At 52.6% G+C, this 19,507-nt stretch overlaps 1 protein-coding gene across 14 annotated transcripts in view; it reads left to right on the forward strand.

Annotated features, from left to right (window-relative positions):
- Positions 1 to 19,507, forward strand: part of CRAMP1 (cramped chromatin regulator homolog 1) — a 65,388-nt gene that overhangs the window by 14,943 nt on the left and 30,938 nt on the right. For all 14 annotated transcript variants that reach the window (XM_054454683.2, XM_063654843.1, XM_063654845.1 and 11 more), the window contains 3 exons: positions 4,913 to 5,066; positions 10,851 to 10,934; positions 14,152 to 14,200. In XM_054454683.2, coding sequence (XP_054310658.2) covers positions 4,913 to 5,066; positions 10,851 to 10,934; positions 14,152 to 14,200 — 287 coding nt within the window. The remainder of the gene's footprint in view (positions 1 to 4,912; positions 5,067 to 10,850; positions 10,935 to 14,151; positions 14,201 to 19,507) is intronic.

The raw sequence follows: 19,507 nt of genomic DNA on the forward strand, positions 1-19,507 counted from the left end.
CCACGCCCAGCTAATTTTTTGTATTTTAGTAGAGACGGGGTTTCACCGTGTTGCCCGGGCCGGTCTCGAACTCCCGAGCTCAGGCAGTCTGCCCACTTTGGCCTCCCAGGAGCCTTGTTCTTTTAACAGCTAATTAATTGGGGTGATGGAGAAGTCTTGTCAAGCCTGGGAAGCAGAATGCTCAAGAAAGAAATGGAGGCTCTGGAATGAGGTGTTTGGAGAGGCGTTAGAAAAGGAGACATTCGTAAATGTGGGCATGAGACTTGACTACGGTGCATGCTGTAGCCAGGGTCGCTCCCGCCCTGGGCCGCAGGTTAGGTTCTGCCCACCCCGGGTGGACCGGACTGCCGTGACAGTGTGGCTTGACTCTGATTGTCCAAAGAGAAGTGTGCATGAGTCCCGTTTCAGTAGATACGAAGCCATTTAAACACATTCATGTGTTCCTTTTCTTCCCTTGGAGGGTTTTAGAGTACAGCAAGGAGGCTGTTTTTGTGTAGATTCAAGCCCCAAATCGTGCCTTTAGGCTGTTTGTTGGTCTTGGAGGACCTGTGATTCCTGGAATGTTTTCAGAATCAGCAACCATTGCTGATTCTTGCCTGAAACAATCACTCCTGTGGTGTGGCCCTTCCTCCTTGGCAAAACTGTAGCCTCTGCAAGAGGGTCTGGGTGCCTGGGAGCAGGAGATGTGGTTGTCCATTAAAAGTAGCAGAGGAGGAGTTCCTTGTTAATGACCCACCCTTTACCCTTATTCAAGCAGTTTAGTTCGTGTCCTTCCCATTGGCTTAAGCTGCTCATTAGAGTTTTTCTGTCGGGTAGATGCTTTTTGAGGATTCTGAAATCCTGAATTAGTAATAATAATTAATAGTTGGCTGTTCTGATCATGTAATGCTTTCTGCTGTGGGTTCTCTGTATCTGAGTTTGTATATGAGAAAGAGCGAGGGCAAGAGAAAGGACTTGACTTTTTGTTTGTTTTGAAACGGAGTTTCGCTCTTCTTGCTCAGGCTGGAGCGCAGTGGCACGATCTCGGCTCACTGCAACCTCCACCTCCCGGGTTAAAGCGATTCTCCTGCTTCAGCCTCCCGAGTAGCTGGGATCACAGGCACCCGCCACCACACCTGGCTAATTTTTGTATTTTTATTAGAGACCGAGTTTCTCCACGTTGGTCAAGCTGGTCTTGAACTCCTGACCTTGGGTGATCCACCCGCCCCAGCCTCCTGAAGTGCTGGGATTACAGGCATGAGCCACCGCACCTGGCCTAACACGTTTCATTTCTGCATTGTGTGTCTCATCAAAACTAGGTGGCCTTCTGGTGGGGTCTTGATGTATGGCTGACTGGCCGGTGGCAGGCATAACTGAACCCTCGAGCTGTGGGGTGACAGTGGCTGGGCACAGGCGTCTGCTCTGAGAAGTACGGCTTCTGCCATGTTGTCATGGCCACCGCTGCTTTTTTGATGCCTCCCTGGGAGGGGTGCAGCAAGGCTGGCTGGGGGCTGGCTGGGGCCTGACTGGATGCAGGGACCCCACCGCCGTCACTGGGCCTCAGTTGGTCACTCCTGATCATGGGCTGAATTCTCTCCTGCTTCAGCTGCTCCTCAGGCGAGAGTGCTGCCCCTGCGCACCCTACTTTGGGCAGTGCTGGGCATGGTCAAATTGGCACCTGTCCGGTTATGGCCCGTCCAGACTTCTCCCTGTGGCAGGGTGGGCATTCACCTGTGGCAGGGCACTCGCCTCCTTCCTCTGAATACCCTTCCATTTCTGTGGCAGGTCTGCACAGACCAGCCCTGACTTCATTTCATGTTCCTGGTCCTGCTTATATCCGTCCATCATCCATGCTTGTTTTTTCCATACAGTTCTTGATTTCCTACCTGACAGCCACACAGTCAGCGTCCTGTGCTTCTTCTCACTGTCTGCACAATGGCTGTGGCCTCAGCTCTGGCCGCTGTGCTTCGCGGTGTTCCCCTTCTCTGTCCCCACCTAGGCCTTCCCCGTCTCTGCACAGGCAGCCAGGGGCATCCTCAGCCCGTTACCATCCCCACAGCTCTGTGGACACTGCAGGTTTCTGTCTCTTCACCCCAGAGAGCTTTCTCAGACTTTCAGCCCTGCCCGTCTTTTGTTCTCATTGCTGTTAGCATGTATATATCTGGTTCCTGACTTAGGACAGAGCACTCTCGCCACACCGAGAATACAGAAAAGCTTCTGTCTGGTGGGGCTTGCTGCCTTGGAGACACATGGCAGGCGCGACACAGATGCCCCGGGACTTTAGGAGGCAGCAGAGGTTAAGAACACATGAGCAGGAGGCCTGGAACCCGGGTTCTCAGGGAACCTCTTGAGTAGACGACCCCGCAGTGACAGGCAGAGGCCGTCAAGTTGCTTCATCGTGGTTCTTGCCGAGGCCCAGGGAGCATGGGGAGGGCTGGGCCTGCCTGGACCCTGCAGGAAGGCCTTTCACATGCTGCTTCACCTCTTTATGCTTTATCTGCCATTCCTTTTGAAAACAATGAACACATTTTACTTTTTCTAAAGTTTTTAATTTTTCATTTCATTTTTGCACCCAGACTGGGGTGCCAGTCTTTCAGCCCCACCCTCCAGCCCACAGCAGCTTCTGTCTTCACCTCCCTCAGCCCCTGTGTTGCTGGGAGTCACAGATCCTAAAATGTGTCAAGCACAATGCCACCTCCCCTCCGGCCCCTCCAGCTCGCCTCACGGTCCCCCAGCTGCCAAGAGTCTTCTGAGGTGGACAGGGTTGGGGGCCAGCACCCCAGCAGTCCCCAGGTTCTCGTTTCCCTGAGGATCCTGCTCCCCAGTTACTACCCCTTACCCCCCATCAGCATGTTTTTTATTTTTTTAATTTAAAAAACATCTTTTTTTGAGAGTCAGTCTTGCTTTGTCACCTAGGCTGGAGTACAGGGCTGCCATCTTAGTTTACTACAACGTTGACCTCCTGGGCTCAAGTGACGATCCTCCTGCCTCAGCCTCCCAAGTAGCTAGGACTACAGGCGTGGGCCACCATGCCTGGCTAATTTTTAAGTTTTTTGTGGAGATGGTGTTTCACTATGTTGCTCAGACTGGTCTCAAACTCCTGGGCTCAAGCAGTTCTCTCACCTCAGCCTCCCAAAGTGTTGGGATTACAGGCACGAGTCACCACCTGGCTCCCTTAACTTTTCATTTTGAAACATTTCAGACTTTTAAAAAGTTGCAAAAACAGCACAAAGCAAGTCCCCTCCACCCTGCCTCCACAGCATTAGGGCAGCCGCACTGTGAGGGTATGAGCACAGACATGGCCCTGCCTGCTCATTTGCAGGCGGGATTCAGATTAGCAAGGGTCCCACTCAGGTCCAGCCTGGCCAGGACGCTGCGCCGCACTCAGCTGCCCAAACTCCTCAGTCTCTTGTAACCTGGGACAGCTCCTGGGTTTTTGTTTTTTGTTTGCATGTTTTTTTGTCTTTGATGGCCTCAACACTTGTGGAGACTCACAGCGTGTTGGTTTGTAGAATGTCCCTTGTGTCAGTTTGGGTTGATCTGCAGTTTCCTCATGATTCTATGTTACGCATTTCTGTCAAGAATTCCACAACAGTGATACCATGTCCTTCTTGGCGCATTCAGTTGGCGGCCCATGGTGTTCTTTCTGTCTCTGTCCTGGTGGTGTTTGCCTTGGTTGCTGCCCTCCGGCAGCCTCTGCCAGGTCTCACCGTGGCTGGGTCATGGCTTGGCTTTGAGGCTGTGTAAATACCATGTTTCTCATCATTCTTTGCTCCCACTGATTTCAGCAACCATTGCTGCCTTTTCCCTGAAGCAGTTGTTACTGTGGTGTTTGCTCACAGTGAGGACCTTCTGTTTCCATTATTCTTTCTGTGTTTGCTGATTGGAAGTCCTGTGCCAAGAAGAGCCCTGCACCTCCCCCACACATGCAGTTATTCTGTTACCTACACCCATGTAGACTCACAGATGTTGGCTTTATTCTGGGGGTCATGATCCATCATGCCATTGTTGGCTTTCTCGCCCTGTTGGTTCCCCATTTGGCCACTGGGGAGCCTCATGCTGGCTCCTGCATCCTCTTCTCACGTCCCCATCGCCTGCCAGTGTATTCTCATGTGCTGGTGCCGTCAGGCATTCCAGACTCAGTGGCTGCTCGCTGCTCTGCAGTCGGCTGTTTTTCCTGGGAGCCCAGCTTCCCTTTGCAAAGTGGTATTTAGAAACCAAGACCTGGGCGCTAAGGGTGCTGGTTACTGCTGAGCCCTTCCAGTACTTAGGAGCTTGGCTTTGATGAGATGATCAAACACTAGGTTCTCTATGGCAGTGCCTGAAGCAGCACTGAGGTGAGGCTGTTCCGTGGAACACAAGTTCTCTTCTGAAAATCTAAGTCACACTCAACTTTTGCAAAGAAGCGTTCCAAGAAGGGTTGGCCTCCAGGTATAATCAGAGCATATTCTGTGCAGTTCACTTACTAAATGTTCAGGTGTGCTCTCCTTGTTTGAATATGGAATATATTTTGTCAGATTAAAACAGTGAGGATGTTTCTGATCTGTTCTTTAAGATGCCATAACTGCTTCTCTTCCAGAGCTTGTCTTCATGGAGGTGTCTCATTTCATGATCTTTGAAGAACTCTAGCAATGAAGCCATTTGTCCAAGTGATGAGCTTTATGTTTCTCCTGTCTGGGGTGCTTGCCTCTTTGGTATCCATGTGCTCTGATCGTTCTGTTCCTAGTTCCATTGCTCCTTTATCCTGATTAAAACCTAAGGTTCTAGGGAATGGAAGTTTAAGTTCATACACAGATAAGAGCTTGGAAGGGCCCCTTCTTTGACTACAGCCTGTCTCTTTTCTCCTTTCTCGGAACCTTGGAAAGGGTCCAGCTCGCACAGAAAGCTGCATTGTTTTAACCCCTCTACATTTATCATGGAATTTATTTTCCAGCATGGGAAAGACTTTGAAGCGATTCAGAACAACATTGCGCTGAAGTACAAGAAGAAAGGCAAGCCAGCGAGCATGGTGAAGAACAAGGAGCAGGTCCGCCACTTCTACTACCGCACCTGGCACAAGATCACCAAGTACATCGACTTTGACCACGGTGAGTGTGCCGCGGGCCAGGCTCGGGGGTGCCCACAGGCAGGGCCGGCTTCTGCTCAGAGCGCAGCTTCCAGCAAGCCCGCCAGACCTGCTTTCTGGCATTTTCTCACCAGCCGCTCGGCCCGGGGCTCCTTGCCTTGCAGCGCTTTGGCTGATCGTGTGCTGTCTAACTCGGTCAAACGAAGTTGCCAGGAAGTGGCGCGTATCCCATGCTCCAGGGTTCTTACCACTGCTTTTCTGAGCTATGGTTTGTGTGTTTCCAGTGGCTCTGAATGTGCATGAGTTCTGGGTCCCTGGCTCACCTGAAGCCTGTGGTCTCCACTGCAAATGATAGCACCATGGTCCAGCGAGGGGCTTGGGCCGCAGGCACCGTGCCTGGCACTGGTCTTCCTGGGGGACGGCCAGCCTTCCCAGGCCTCTCGCCCTCTATACTGGGACCCAGATCTGCGTCGGCCCTTGTTCAGTCACGGGACCAAGTCATCCCAAGGTACAATTCTGGCTTCTGGCTCAGAGCACCCTTTGGCTACCGGTGGCTTCTCCGGATGATGCTTTGTCCATCACCATCTCTGTCCTCGGGAGGCTTAGCTGTCTCCTGCCTCCACCTATCAGAACTACCTCTCCAGCAGCGTACCTGTGCTGGGCCCCGCTCTTCATTCCTGTAGCTTCACGCACAGCATGGTCCTTCCAGATGTACCCCCAGAGCACCCCTCTGCCTTCTGACCCTTCTTTCAGATGTCTCATGTTCTGACCTGGGGTGCCTGGACTGTGGCCACGCTGCCACTCTTTGTGCCCTTTGCCTGTGCCTTGTGGTGACCTAAAGTCCTTTGCCTTCGCCATTCCTGTGGTGTCCTCTGGGTGGGTTATGGCATCTTGACCATGGTGCATCAGCATTGCCCGGAGCTGTGGGAGGAGCCAGGACCCAGCTCCCCTGTGTGACTGGGCAGAGCCCTGAGGGCCGCAGACACCCCCTGCCCACCACACAGCTTCTCCACTGAAGAACCTCCACTGGGAGGTTGTCACTGTTTCTGGAGATCCATGGAAATGACTGTTGGTCTCTGCACATTAGGGGCACCTCTTGATTCGGGTGTGCCGCCGATGCGGTTTTGTTTGTTTGCTTTTGGTATCCACATGACCATTAATGTAAGATTTTCTGCTGACTTCACCTATTTATGGCACATCAATTCTGTTTTGTCCTATATTCGATGCCTGTGCTGGTCTTCTCATGTTCAGCTCACTTGTTTATTTGAAATCTCAGCACTGGTCAGATCCCGTCATCCAAGGCTGTTGTGGTTAAAGTCAGGTTGTGAGTGGCCTTGTGCCTTCCAGAGTGGCATGCAGCACCGACTTTTCATTGTCGGCCTCTTCCTGTGTCATCTGTCCTTTGCATTGTTCATTAGTGCCTTTTTGAAAGACAGTCCAGGCTGGGTGCGGTGGCTCATGCCTGTAATCCCAGCATTTTGGGAGGCAGAGGCGGGCGGATCACGAGGTCAAGAGATCAAGACCATCCTGGCCAACATGGTGAAACCGCATCTCTACTAAAAATACAAAATTAGCTGGGCGTGGTGGTGCACGCCTGTACTCCCAGCTACTCGGGAGGCTGAGGCAGGAGAATTGCACCACTGCACTCCACTGCATTCTCCCCAACACGTGCAGTTATTCTGTTACCTACACCCATGTAGACTCGCAGATGTTGGCTTTATTCTGGGGGTCATGATCCATCATGCCATTGTTGGCTTTCTCGCCCTGTTGGTTCCCCACTTGGCCACTGGGGAGCCTCATGCTGGCTCCTGCATCCTCTTCTCACGTCCCCATCGCCTGCCAGTGTATTTTCATGTGCTGGTGCCGTCAGGCATTCCAGACTCAGTGGCTGCTCGCTGCTCTGCAGTCGGCTGTTTTTCCTGGGAGCCCAGCTTCCCTTTGCAAAGTGGTATTTAGAAACCAAGACCTGGGCGCTGGCCACAGAGCAAGACTCCGTCTCAAAAAAAAAAAAAAAAAAAGAAAGAAAAGAAAGAAAGTCAGTCCATGAGAGCGGATTTGCCATCCACTGTGGCTGGTCTTGAAAAGCTCTCCATGGGGGAAGCTGGCCAGCAGCGGAGGTGACTGGGCAGCTGTTCAGTAGACGAGGTATAGAGAGAGGGATGGGATTCCAGGAGCTTCAGTCTAGTGTGCTTTGCTTGAACCACCTGCGGGCAGGGTGGGAAGCGTCTTTGGACCCTCAGGCTCCTGGCGTAGACTTATCTCCTCTTCTGAGGTTCAAATGCACATTCTACTTGCCAACCCAGGCTTTCTCCCATGTCAATTTCAGAAGGCAGTCAAAGCAAACATTTCTTTTCTAATTTTGTCACCTTTCCCTGTTAAACAACCTCCTAATCCTAAACTTCCTGGTGCGAGGAGGCCTCATTCCTCTTTGGCCCTTCTCTCCATCTAGGGTGAAGGGTAAATGCTCCCTCACACCTCTCGGTGTGGGGGTCACACCCGACACAGGTCCTTTCCCCTTCTCCGTGTGGGCCCCTGTGTTTCCCTCTCTTCCTGACCTGGCACAGCAGGCTCCTGCAGCCTTGGTGTCTCCTGTTCACGTATCTTTGGCGTGACTCCACATGATGTGCCTTCTTCCTGTTGAGCTCACTGTTCTCCCGTGTTCTCTGATGGCCCTGATTGTCTCTTCAGCAGGGCTTCCTGCCTCTGTGCCAGCGTGCAGCGGCATTGGGGCACCCGATGCTGACTTGCCCAACAGGAGCATGAGGCTGGAGGCCACCAGGACACTGTGAAGTGACTGGCCCTATGGACTGTCATTGCGCATCAAACAGAGTGGCAACTTTTTCACATTACATGTATTTTTGGCGTGCTTTGGAGTTTTGTTTTGTTTTGTTTTTTGAGCCAGAGTCTTGCTCTGTTGCCCAGGCTAGAGTGCCATGGCGCACTCTCGGCTCACTGCAACCTCCATTTCCCAGGTTCAAGCGATTCTCATGCCTCAGCCTCCCAAGTAGCTGGGATTACAGGCGTGCACCACCACACCCGGCTAATTTTATATTTTTTAGGAGAGATGAGGTTTCAGTATGTTGCCAAGCTGGTCTCGAACTCCTGAGCTCAGGCAATCCACCTGCCTCGGCCTCCCAAAGTGCTAGGATTACAGGCATGAGCCACCATGCCTGGCCTGTGCTTTGGAGTTTTGAAGAGCACAGTGTGTGCCGTTTATCATGAGTTTGTCTGACTCATTGGGTGGAGTGAGACACAGAGTGGTGGCAAGCGAGGAGCGTGGAAGGGACTGACTCCGCCCCCAGCTTGGGGGCCTTGCGCGTGTGCTCGTCTTATTAGTCTCCCGTGGTTTCCATGCACATCCGCGTCTCCTTGCTGCTGTCCATTGCTCGGTGGAGATTTTGCTTCACGAACTCAAAGTTGGATGAGGTGAGCTTGGTTCCTGTCCCTGAGTGTGTAACAAAACATGAGGTGCCACCTAGGAGGCCATGGGGCCAGGCGGGGCATCAGGGACACCTCCCGGAAGCCCTCATTTGTCCCAGGGTCCCACCTCCCCAGGGGTCCCTTGTCTGCACTGTCTTGCTCCTGGTGCTGCTTTCTTCTTTCTGGGTTGTGGGTTTTTTTCTTTTTGCCGTTTCAAATAGTGGATTTTTAAAAATATATTTTAGAAATGGGGATATTATTCACCCTTTTAAAGTATACAATTTAGTGGTTCTTAATGTACTTACAAGGTTATGCAGCCATTGCCACTCTCTAGTTGCAGAATATGTCCATTGCCCAGAAGGAAACCCTGTGCCCCGGTGCTGGGAGCCCTCAGTTTACCACCTCCTGTCTCTATGGATGTTTCTACTCTGGATGTTTCATAGAAATGGGATCACGTGCTACGTGTCCTTCTGTGCCTGGTTTCCTTCACTCAGCGTCGGGTTTCAGGGCTCGTCTGTGTGGTAGCGTGTGCCAGTCCTTTTTATGGCTGGATAATTTTCCATTGGGTGGATGGCCACATTTTTCTTGTCTACTGAATAGTGGATCTTAAAGCTTCCCGAGTCATGGGCCCCTTTAAGAAAGTCTGATGAGGCCAGGCGTGGTGGCTCACGCCTGTAATCCCAACATTTTGGGAGGCCGAGGTGGGCGGATCACCTGAGGTCAAGAGTTTGAGACCAGCCTGACTAACATGGTGAAACCCCGTCTCTACTAAAAATACAAACATTAGCAGGGTGTGGTGGCGCATGCCTGTAATCCCAGCTACTTGGGAGGCTGAGGCAGGAGAATCCCTTGAACCTGGGAGGCTGAGGTTGCAGTGAGCTGAGATCGCGTCACCGCACTCCAGCCAGGGCAATAAGAGCGCGAAACTCCATCTCAAAAAAAAAAAAGCAAGAAAGAAAGAAGAAAAGAAAATCTGATGAGCCCTTAGGTCTTAGGTCTTTCTCTGAGAAGAGCCTTTGAGAGCAGTTGGCCTGTGCTTAGCCGTGTCCAAGACCCATGGTCCAGTATCCTCCTCATAACTTGAAAGCCTGCTTCTCCATTTACCAGTCTTAGGGCCTTGAGAACAGGTCTCTGAGGAGAGAACTAGAGAGGACAATTGTGAGAGTAGAGGGGACAAATGGCCTTCACCCCTGCTCTGTGAAGAGACCTAAAGGGGCCTGGACTGTGTTGTCACTTGGTTTCCCTAGCAGGATTAGGTCTGGTGTAATACAGTAAGAAAATGCAAAATAGCAGTGGCCCAAGCGCCTCAGAATTCACTGTCTCGTGGCAGAGACGCCTAGAGGCTGGCGCCCAGGGCGGGCAGGACCCAGGTGCCTCCCATTCTTGTGCTTGGCTGTCCTTGGTGACAGCTCCAGGCAGTGGCTCTTGAGGAAAGAGGGGTGGGAAAAGGGGAACCCTCCTGCCCAAATCAGGCTCTTTAAGGAGGCTTCTGGAAGTCTCCACTACTTCCAGTGGTGTAGCCATGGCCAGCTATCCATGTCGCAGCCTGTTTGCCTCCCAAATAAAACAGGGGCCTTGGCTGGGCATGGTGGCTCATGCCTGTAATCCCAGCACTTTGGGAGGTTGAGGCAGGTAGATCATTTGAGGTCAGGAGTTCAAGACCAGCCTGGCCCACATGGTGAAACCCTGTCTCTACTAAAAATACAAAAATTAGCCAGGCCATAATGGTGTGCACCTGTAATCTCAGCTACTTGGGAGGCTGAGGCAGGAGAATCTCTTGAGCCTGGGAGGCAGAGGTTGTGGTGAGCCGAGATCACGCCACTGCACTCCAGTCTGGGCGAGAGAGTGAGACCCTGTCTCCAAGAAAGGAAAAAAACAAACAGGGCCTCTTACTGAGGAAGGAGAATGGGCCTCAGGCAGGGTGAGCCCCTGTCCTTGGCTCTTCCTCCTGCCTGGGCCGGGGCTGTGCATATCCACCGTCCCGGGAGGGCACAGGTGAGGCAGGAAGGCAGCATCCAGGTTGCAGGGCTGCTGGCCTCACCTGTGTGCGGAAATGGATGACAAGTTTAGTGCTGGCCACATCTGCCGCCTCCACGAGTACCAGCTGTTCTGAGTGTTGTGTTTTCTCCTCCAGGGGACATTTCCTCTGCCTACTGGGGTAAATTTCTAACTCCCCACTTTGGTTTAACTTTTTATTTTGAAAATTGCAGACACAGCACCGTGTTCTATACACTCTGCCCAGTGTCCCCTGTGGTTGACAGCTTGCATGACCAAGGTACAGGGAGGAGAGCCAAGAAACCACGTGAGCCCGGCGTGGCTCTCACGCCTGAGCCAGGCAGCGCCTCCTGTTCCCCTCTCTAAAGCCGCCTTCTCTTCTGTCTCTCAGTGTTCTCTCGAGGCCTGAAGAAGTCATCCCAGGAACTGTATGGCCTGATCTGCTATGGCGAGCTGCGCAAGAAGATTGGGGGCTGTGAGTACACTGCCTGTGGGGTTGCCCACAGCTCCTCCTGTCCTTGTCACCTTTGGGCTTTAGTTCGCAGAGTTGTTTCTAGTTTCCCTCTAACTTCTATCTTGAAAAAATGTTACTGGAAGAGGTGAAGAATATGATGGCGGCCGTGCTCTTTATCTTAGATGGACCTGTTGGCTGACATTGGCTACATTTGCTCTCTTTCTCCATGCACATGCATACATGCTCGCGTGCACACATGTGTTCACACGCTCTGCATTCCACTCAACTATAAGATGTCATGCCACAGCCCAGAATACCTCCACCGGCCTCACCTCAGAGCACATTTCTCCTGTGTAGCCTTCATACCATGGTCGCATCTAGACTTTTAGCATTTACCAAACAGGTGTAGTGATCTTACCTAATTTCCTGCCCATATTCAGATTCTCTAAAACATCCCAAAATATCAGTCAGGGCTTCTGTCGAGGGCCGTTGTCCTGCATGTGACTGTGGAGTCTCCCTTGGGTGTCTTTGACTTAGAGCGGCTGTACTGCCTGGGCTTCTGAGACATTGCAACGCACTCAGGCCTTCCTCACGCAGGGCCTTGCTTGGATTTGCTCCGATCGTCTCCTCGGGACCAGATTCTCTTTAGACATTTTTGACACGACCTCTAGGTAGGGACATTGTAGCCTTACCGGGCGCTTGTGCCCAGCGCCCCTCAGCCCTGCCTCTTCTGCCTGACTTCATAGAAGAGAGCATGCCTGGGCCGTCCAGTGGGCACTGTAGGGGTTCCCCCCCTCTTCAGTGGTATACCGCACTACCACGCCAGCTAGCATGTCACAGCTCAGGGCGGGTGGTGGGGCTGAGAGGACAGATACGGAGCAGTCGCCCTGTCTGTGCCAGGCCTGCGCCACACTCTGACCCCTTGCTGCCCCTCCATGCCTTGCTGTGTCCTGCGGGGTGGCTGCTGCAATCTAGTGTGGCATTTGTGTGTGGGAGGCCGTGCCCTCCTGCACTTCCCCACTGGGTCTGTCCCCTGTGGGCCCAGCCACTCCTTCTCTTCCCTCCTCTGGCCTGCCTGTCCCAGCCTGCACTCATGTCTGTGGGCCTCATGTCCCAGCTCCTCATGCCTGTATCTGCCGCCTCTCATCAGCCCTCTCTCAGCCTCGGGAAGCATCCCAGGCCCCAAGGAGTTTACGCCACAGCTCTCCCAGCTCTCATCTTCCCCAGATAAAGGAAAATCCCATCTTGACCACGTGTTCCCACTCCTTGTTGCCTGGTCCTTTTGCACCACTACTTGTTCTGGTTTCCTTCCTAGAAGCTTCTGAGAGGTGGAGGGTGCCCAGGTTCTTGGCATTTCGAACAAAGAATTGGACAAAATGCACAAACAAAGCAAGGGAAAAATGAAGCAACAAAAGCAGAGATTTATTGAAAACCAAAGTACACTCCACAGGGTGGGAGTGGGCCCGGACGTAGGGGCTCAAGAGCCCTTTTACAGAAGTTTCTGGGGTTTAAATACCCTCTAGAGGTTTCCCATTGGCTGCTTGGTGTACACCCTATGTAAATGAAGTAGTGGCCCGCAATCAGAGGCTGAAGTGAAGTTACAAAGGTTACACTCTATGCAAGCATCTGATTGGTTTTGGAAAACAACCAATCGGAAGCTAAACTGGTTACAAAGTTACACTTCTTTGCAAAGGAAGACTTGGCCCCAGTCTTGGGGAAGACTTTTTCAAACCTTGCAGAAGCAACCAATCAGGCTGAAGTGAAGTTACAAAGTTACACTCCTATGTAAATGTCTGGTTGCTTTCTGCTTTCTGCAACCAATCAGAGATACTTTCAATTTCCCATCTGCCCTGAGGAAAGAAGGGGAGGGGGGATTGCAAAGGGAGTAGCATGTCTGGTCTGTTTGTTACTTAGGTGTGGAAAGTTGGGGTTTTCCTTTTGATTTAGTTCTAGGAAGTCAGCATGAATTGGCCTTAGGTTCCCTACCTCTACACGGTATTCTCCTGCCTCATGAAGATGCTCAAGTTTGATGAAAATAAATGACTCGATTGCTGAGTGAGGGGCACACTGCACCCAGGCTTCCAATCCTTCATCCGGGAGCAGGCGAGGTGGGGCACGGTGACCCTGTGACATGCCATGCCTGGCCGGTTTCTGCAACCGATTCCTTTCTTGGTGCCTCGCGTGGTGACGAGAGCCCTTTCCGGTACTTTTCATTCCTTCCTGAAGTTCCGTTTCCATCTGGCTTTGTTTCCTTTCTTTCTGAAAAACCTCCTGTATTTTTTTCCATGCAGTTGTGCCGGCTGTGAATTCTTAGTTATTATTAATCTGAAAATTCTTTATTTCATCTTCATTCTTAAAAGATGTATTTGCCGGATAGAGAATTCTGATCTGACGGGTTTATTCTTTCATCACATTGACACCGTTGTCTGCTGCCTCTTGGCCTGTGCTGCTCTGATGAGAGAGGTCAGTGGTCATCTATGCCCTCATTCCTCGGTGCGAGGTGCATTGTCTGTCTCTGGCTGCTTTGACAATTTTGTCTTTGGTTTTGGTTTTCAGCCTGGTCGTTTGTGGAGTTTTTTTCCCTAAAACATGCAGAAGAATTCAAAGAATTTTACATTGAACACCCAAGTACCCACCACCTAGTTTCTCCCGTTAACGTACTGTAGTAGCTTTCTTGCACATCTTGAAGATAGTGAAGAGTCCTGAGCAGGTCACAGGAAATGGGGCATCTGCTCCAGGAAACTCAGAGAGTGTTGGAGTCTTCATTCTGCGGACCCTGGGTGCCCTGGGGGTTCCACATTGTGGCCCAGAGGGTCAACACCGGACACTGTCAGTATGAGCCCAGCAGGAAGTGTGCGCGTGCAGGTGTGGTGCCTGCAGGAAGCAGCTGTTGAGCCAGGCAGATAGGGATGAGTGGAAGGCCGGTGCTGGGGGACCTAGGAGGGAGCTCTTGGGAGGACAGATCAGCTGGGCAGAGGCTGGGTAGTGGGCCTGCCTCAGGAGGGGGCCAGGCAGGGGCGTGCCAGCCTTTCAGGTGAGCGGGGGCGACCAGGGCAGCTGACTCGAAGGTGTGACTTTGAGGGAGGAGCTGCAGCTACTGTAGGGCTTTTATTCCAGAGGAACTTTAATATTCGGTAATGGGATTTGAGTCTATATTGAGTGGAATTGTATGGGAATCTTCAGTGGCTTTGCTCCTAACTACATCATGGTCTCATTTATTTATTTTTTCCATTTAAAGGTATGGATGACAAGAATGCGACAAAGCTGAATGAACTCATTCAGGTTGGGTAAGTCCCAGTTTCCATGTGAAACATCACTTCTCTGGGTGTTTTGTGTTTATTCTCCAAAATACAGAAGCTGAAATGCTCTCAGTGAGGACCTTCCGAGTTAAAACTTCGTAACCTCTCAGTTACGTGTTCAGTCCCAACAAAAGGTGCTTGGTCCAGGGAGCGGTGACTGCGCCCAGAGCCTGTGCCTGCCCCGGGGAGGGAAGGAAGTGCCCTCTCTGGCTTCCTCCTTCCCGAGGGTCTCTGGCTGGGCATTGTGGTCTCGACGCAGCCCTCAGGGCCCTGCTTTCTGTGCTCCTTTTCCTCCACCTTTGTGCGTGCTGTGGGGCTGGTCGCCAGCTTCTAGGGTCTCTCCTTTCCGTTGCATTTTTGTCGTGTCCTGGGCCACTTCTGACAGCTTCCCTGCCTTCTTGTGCCCTGGATGCTTCTGTCTCCAACTGGCTGCTCTCCTCCCCTCACACACCTGACTCCCAGAGGGCACATGCTCTCCTGGCCACACAAACACCCGGGCCCCTGATGGTCCAGTTGACATCTGCCCAGTTGTTGCTGTTGGGCTGCACTCCAGGACAGGGCCCCGCCACCCTACTCCACAGCCTGGGGGTTGCCCGCTCTACAGCTTGTGGGGGGTCCCCACTCCACAGCCTGGGGGTCTCCATTCCGCAGCCTGGGGGGTCCCCGTTCCACAGCCTGGGGGTTCCCACTGCACAGCCTGGTGGGGTTCTGTGCATGTGCATTTCTCACCTGGTGTGAGTCCTCATGGGTAGCCATCCCATCTTACATCCGTCCCGCCCACTGACCACACCAGAGCTATCCTGGCAGCCTGGCTGACTGCTCCCAGTTGACTGAACCCCAGATATTGGGTCTGCACAACCGGCCCCGATCCTTGTGGGTGTGCCACCCGTGCCCCAGAGCCCTGCCCTTGCAGCCACTCCTGAACAGTCCTTTCCCATCTCTCTTCTGTCCGTAGCACTTCACCCTTGGACCTCTGGTTGCTTTTCCCCTTGGCCCTTCTCCCCCAGGCTTGTGTCTGATGATCTGGGAACCCTCCCTGCCCCAGTGGGAGCAGTGCCTGCTGGGCCAGCACAGGCCTTCCCTCCAGTCCCAGCACGGCAGATGTCAGGCATGATTCCCAGGCTGTGTGTGAGCTGCCACCAGCCTGCAGCCAACGACTGTAACTGGGTGACCGCAGCCACCAGAAAGTGCAGCTTGCCCCAACACTGAACAGACTTCCCAGAGTGGGTCTGGGGTACAGCCAGGGGCCGCCGGCCATGGGGAGGGTGTTCACCGCCTTGCCCAGGCGCCCCTCCCAGCTTCAGAGCCCTGCTTCCTTCCCACTCTCGCTCCTGCTCTCCCTCCATCAGGCAGTATCTGGCTTATCCTGAGAAGCACTGGGAACATTGGAGGAACCGTCTTGAGAAGGCCCAAGATCCAGGGCTTAGTTGGTTTCTGATGTCGCCTGACCAGTAGGCAAGGGGCTTTCCCATGAGGGAAAATACTGCCCCAGGATCCAGACTTGGGGCAAATCTTACTTCACCTTTTATTTCATTTCCTCCATGGTTCATGGAATGAAGCCAGAGTTCCGGACTCTTTGCTTTATGCTTGAGGACAGTGCATGGAGTGGCCTGTCCGATGAGCATTCCTTTTGCCAAAACACAGATGTGCTGCTCAGCGGGGGTGTGGTGGGCGTCTGCAGTGCCATCCTCAGGAGAATTTATTTAAGAAATAGATTCCTTCCGATGACACGGGCACAGGGAGTTCCCAGGGACTGGAGACACTTGACAAACAAATGCAGGTAGTAGCTTTGTGGAGGTCTTGGGCCTTTAAAAAAAACCAAGGAAGGAGAAGAGAAGGAAATGGTTACAAAGGGTATTCTGGGGACAACTGGGGGCTTTGATTATGGGCTGTGTGATAGAGTGTTCTCTCCCGAGTGATGATGGGGTTGTGGCTTGCAGGACTAGAGGTGCTCGCTAAAGTGTGCAGAGGGAACGTGCCTTCTGGTATAAAGAACCCTCAGGTTGGCCGGGCACGGTGGCTCACGCCTGAAATCCCAGCACTTTGGGAGGCCAAGGAGGGTGGATCACAAGGTCAGGAGTTCGAAACCAGCATGGCCAACATGGTGAAACCCCGTCTCTGCTAAAAATACAAAAATGAGCTGGGTGTGGTGGTGCATGCCTGTAATCCCAGCTACTTGGGAGGCTGAGGCAGGAGAATCGCCTGAACCCGAGAGGCGGAGGTTGCAGTGAGCCAAGATCCCTCCACTGCGCTCCAGCCTGGATGACAGAGGAAGACTTTGTCTAGGGGAAAGGAAAAAAACCCTCAGGTGGTTCTGCCTAGGGAAGGGCAAGAAGCAGGCATGGGCCTGGGCCATGTCTGTCCTCAGTAGCATGTGTGGCAGCGCCCCTCCAGCCTCGTCCTCCCGGGCAGCAGGTGCGTGGACAGCGGCATCGAAATGTGTCATGAGCTTATGCAGCACGCTTGGTGCCATTTACAGTCGTGCCATCTGCCACTCTGAGAACCAAATGAAGAGGGAGCCTGGCATGGGTCCCCAGCTCCTCCAGGCCGCGTGTTGGGCATGTTGGCCAGAAGGTGGCATGGCTGAATGTCGGCTGTCATCCTCTGCTGTGCTCCCGCAGTGGAGGGGCTCTGAGATGACTGAGTGTGGGCCTAGGCGGTGGGCCTGTCAGCAGGATGGCAAGATTGATTGCCCTTTTTCTTAAAGAAGCTAGTGTTGAGGTAGCTCACCTGGCTACCAGCTTGTCTGGAAAAGACTGGGCAGGTGGCAAAAGGAAAGGTGAGCTCAGGTGTGGGTGCTGATGGAGAATTTGCCTGTGTAGCCAACGATTTTGGCAAATGGCAGGTGAAGGCAGTGCTGACTCCTGGACCGAGTGCTGGGTGAGGCCCCAGCGAGAGTGGGAGTCTGCACTAAGGGACCTGGCCCTGCTCGCCTGACTCTCTGGGCCCCAGCCTCACCTTTCGTGTTGTCATCCTGCAGAGAGGTGTGAGACACGGAGAAAAGGTTTGGAACATCATGGTACCAGCAAGGCGAGATTTCTGTCTGCACCCATGGAGAGATCTGAGGCAGAAGGGCTGCTGATTAGTGTGTTCATTGGTTCCAGAACTGTCTGGGTGCCTGTGTGTGCCTGGCACAGGAATGGGTGCTGGTTATGCAGCGGTGACAGCTGTGGTGTGGCAGCTGATGCATGTCCATTGAGCAGGTCACTTTAGCGTGTGGTGTAGACATGTACGGTAACTGGGGATGAAAGTTATCGTGAAATTGACGTGGCAGGTGGGTGCAGACATGGCAACTGGCAGGAAGGGAACCTGCCTGGGGCATCTAGGGAAGGCTTTTCCAAGGTGGTGGCCAAGGTCTTAAAGAAAGAAGCGATCAGGGGCCACACAAAGAGTTGGGGAATCACCTGGCCCAGGGAAAGGAAGGTGGGAAGGAGGAACTGGGTCATGGAAGCCTCAGGAGGGGAAGGGAGAGGAAGAGTGCAAAGCTGAGGCTGGAGGGCTGAGCCAGGCCCAGCTCTGAGCACAGAAGGGTTTGCAGCAGGAGAGCCCCTCGTTTTGGGTAAAACTATGCCTCTCGTTCCCTGTGGAGAAGAGATGGGGATGCTGTTGGAGGCGGTATGGTGTGGTGTGTACATTCTTTTTCTTTCTTTCCTTTTTTAAATAGAGGCGGGATTTCGCCGTGTTGCCCAGGCTGGTCTCAAACTCCTGGGCTCAAGTGATCCTCCTGTCTTGGCCTCCCAAAGCACTGATATTACAGGCATGATCCTCCGCACCTGACCCCATTTTTGCTTTAATATTTTAACTTTTGTTCCTTTTTTTGCTTTTTGTCATACAGTTATAGAAGTTTGTTTTAAAACATTTTAGTTTTTAGAGCAGTTTTAAGTTTACAGAAAAATTGTGTACAGAGCTACACCCCTCCCCTGCCCCACACATGATTTCCCCTGTTATTAACACTTTGTTGGTTTATTTTGTTTTGTTTTGTTTGAGATGGAGTCTTGCTCTGTTGCCCAGGCTGGAGTGCACTGGCGCGATCTTGGCTCACTGCAACCTCTGCCTCCCAGGTTTAAGTGATTCTCTTGCCTCAGCTTCCCGACTAGCTGGGACTACAGGCGCCCACCACCACGCCTGGCTAATTTTTTATATTTTTAGTAGAGATGGAGTTTCACCATGTTGGCCAGGCTGGTCTTGAACTCGCGACCTCAGGTCATCCTCCCACCTTGGCCTTCCAAAGTGCTGGGATTACAGGAGTGATTAACACTTTGCATTCGCATGGTCCTGTTATCACAAGTCATGAGCTTTCCTTGACCCTTCTTCATCACTCAGAGTCCATAGTTTACTTACAGGCCCACTCAGCATTGTGCCTTCTGCGGGTTTGGACAGATGGGTAATAACATGTGTCCACCCTTCTGGCATCACACGGGGGCAGTTCACTGCCCTGAACACCCTGTGCTCTGCCTGTTGCTTCCTAGTGCCCCCAGAAGCCACTGGTCTCACTCTCTGTAGCTGCACCCCAGCAGCCTCCGGTCTCCCACTCTCCCTAGCTGCGCCTTTCCCAGAGTGTCGTCGTCACATTGGAATCATCCTGGGCTTAGTTTTGTAGATTGGCCTCTTCACTTACACTCCTAGAAGTTTTCACAAATTCGTAGAGTTGTATAGCTGCCACCCGTCAAGACATGGAACTCTGCCAGCAACCCCCAAGTCCCCTTCTGTCCCTCCCCCACACCTTGCCCCGGCCACCCTTTGCGCCACTCTCTGTTCCCTGTAATTTTGCCTTTTCCAGAAAGCCATCTAAAGGGAATCGTGGTTTGCAGCCTTCTGAGATGGGCGTCCCCACTCAGCAGTATGCCCTCGAGGCTCTTCCGTGTTGACTTGTGGATCTGCAGCTTATACTTTCACCTGCTGAGTCATGTTCCATGGTGTTGACATGCTGCACTCGGTTATCCCTTCCGAGTGGAGGGACCCAGGGCTGTTTGCAGTGTTTTAGTGTTGATGAAGAAGTGCCCAGGCTTTGCCTCCAGGTTTTTGTGTGAGCGTGGTTTTCGGTCCCTAGGAGGAGGAGGTGGGAGTGTGTGTTTGGCTTTACATGGAGCTGCCAGACTCTTCCAAGAGAGTTGCAGTTGCTTCCCACACTCCCTAGCACTCAGCGTGTTCGGGGTGTTTGTCTTTCTAAAGGCACCCTAGTAGGTGTAGAGTGGCATCATGCTGTGGTTTTGATGCGTTTCCCTGATGACTCATGACACCGAGTGTTTTTCTCGTGCTTATTTGCTGTGTGTCTTTGGTGAAGTGCCTGTTCAT

The sequence above is a fragment of the Pongo pygmaeus genome, chromosome 18 (genome assembly GCF_028885625.2).
Source record: "Pongo pygmaeus isolate AG05252 chromosome 18, NHGRI_mPonPyg2-v2.0_pri, whole genome shotgun sequence".
Taxonomy (NCBI): Eukaryota; Metazoa; Chordata; class Mammalia; order Primates; family Hominidae; genus Pongo; species Pongo pygmaeus.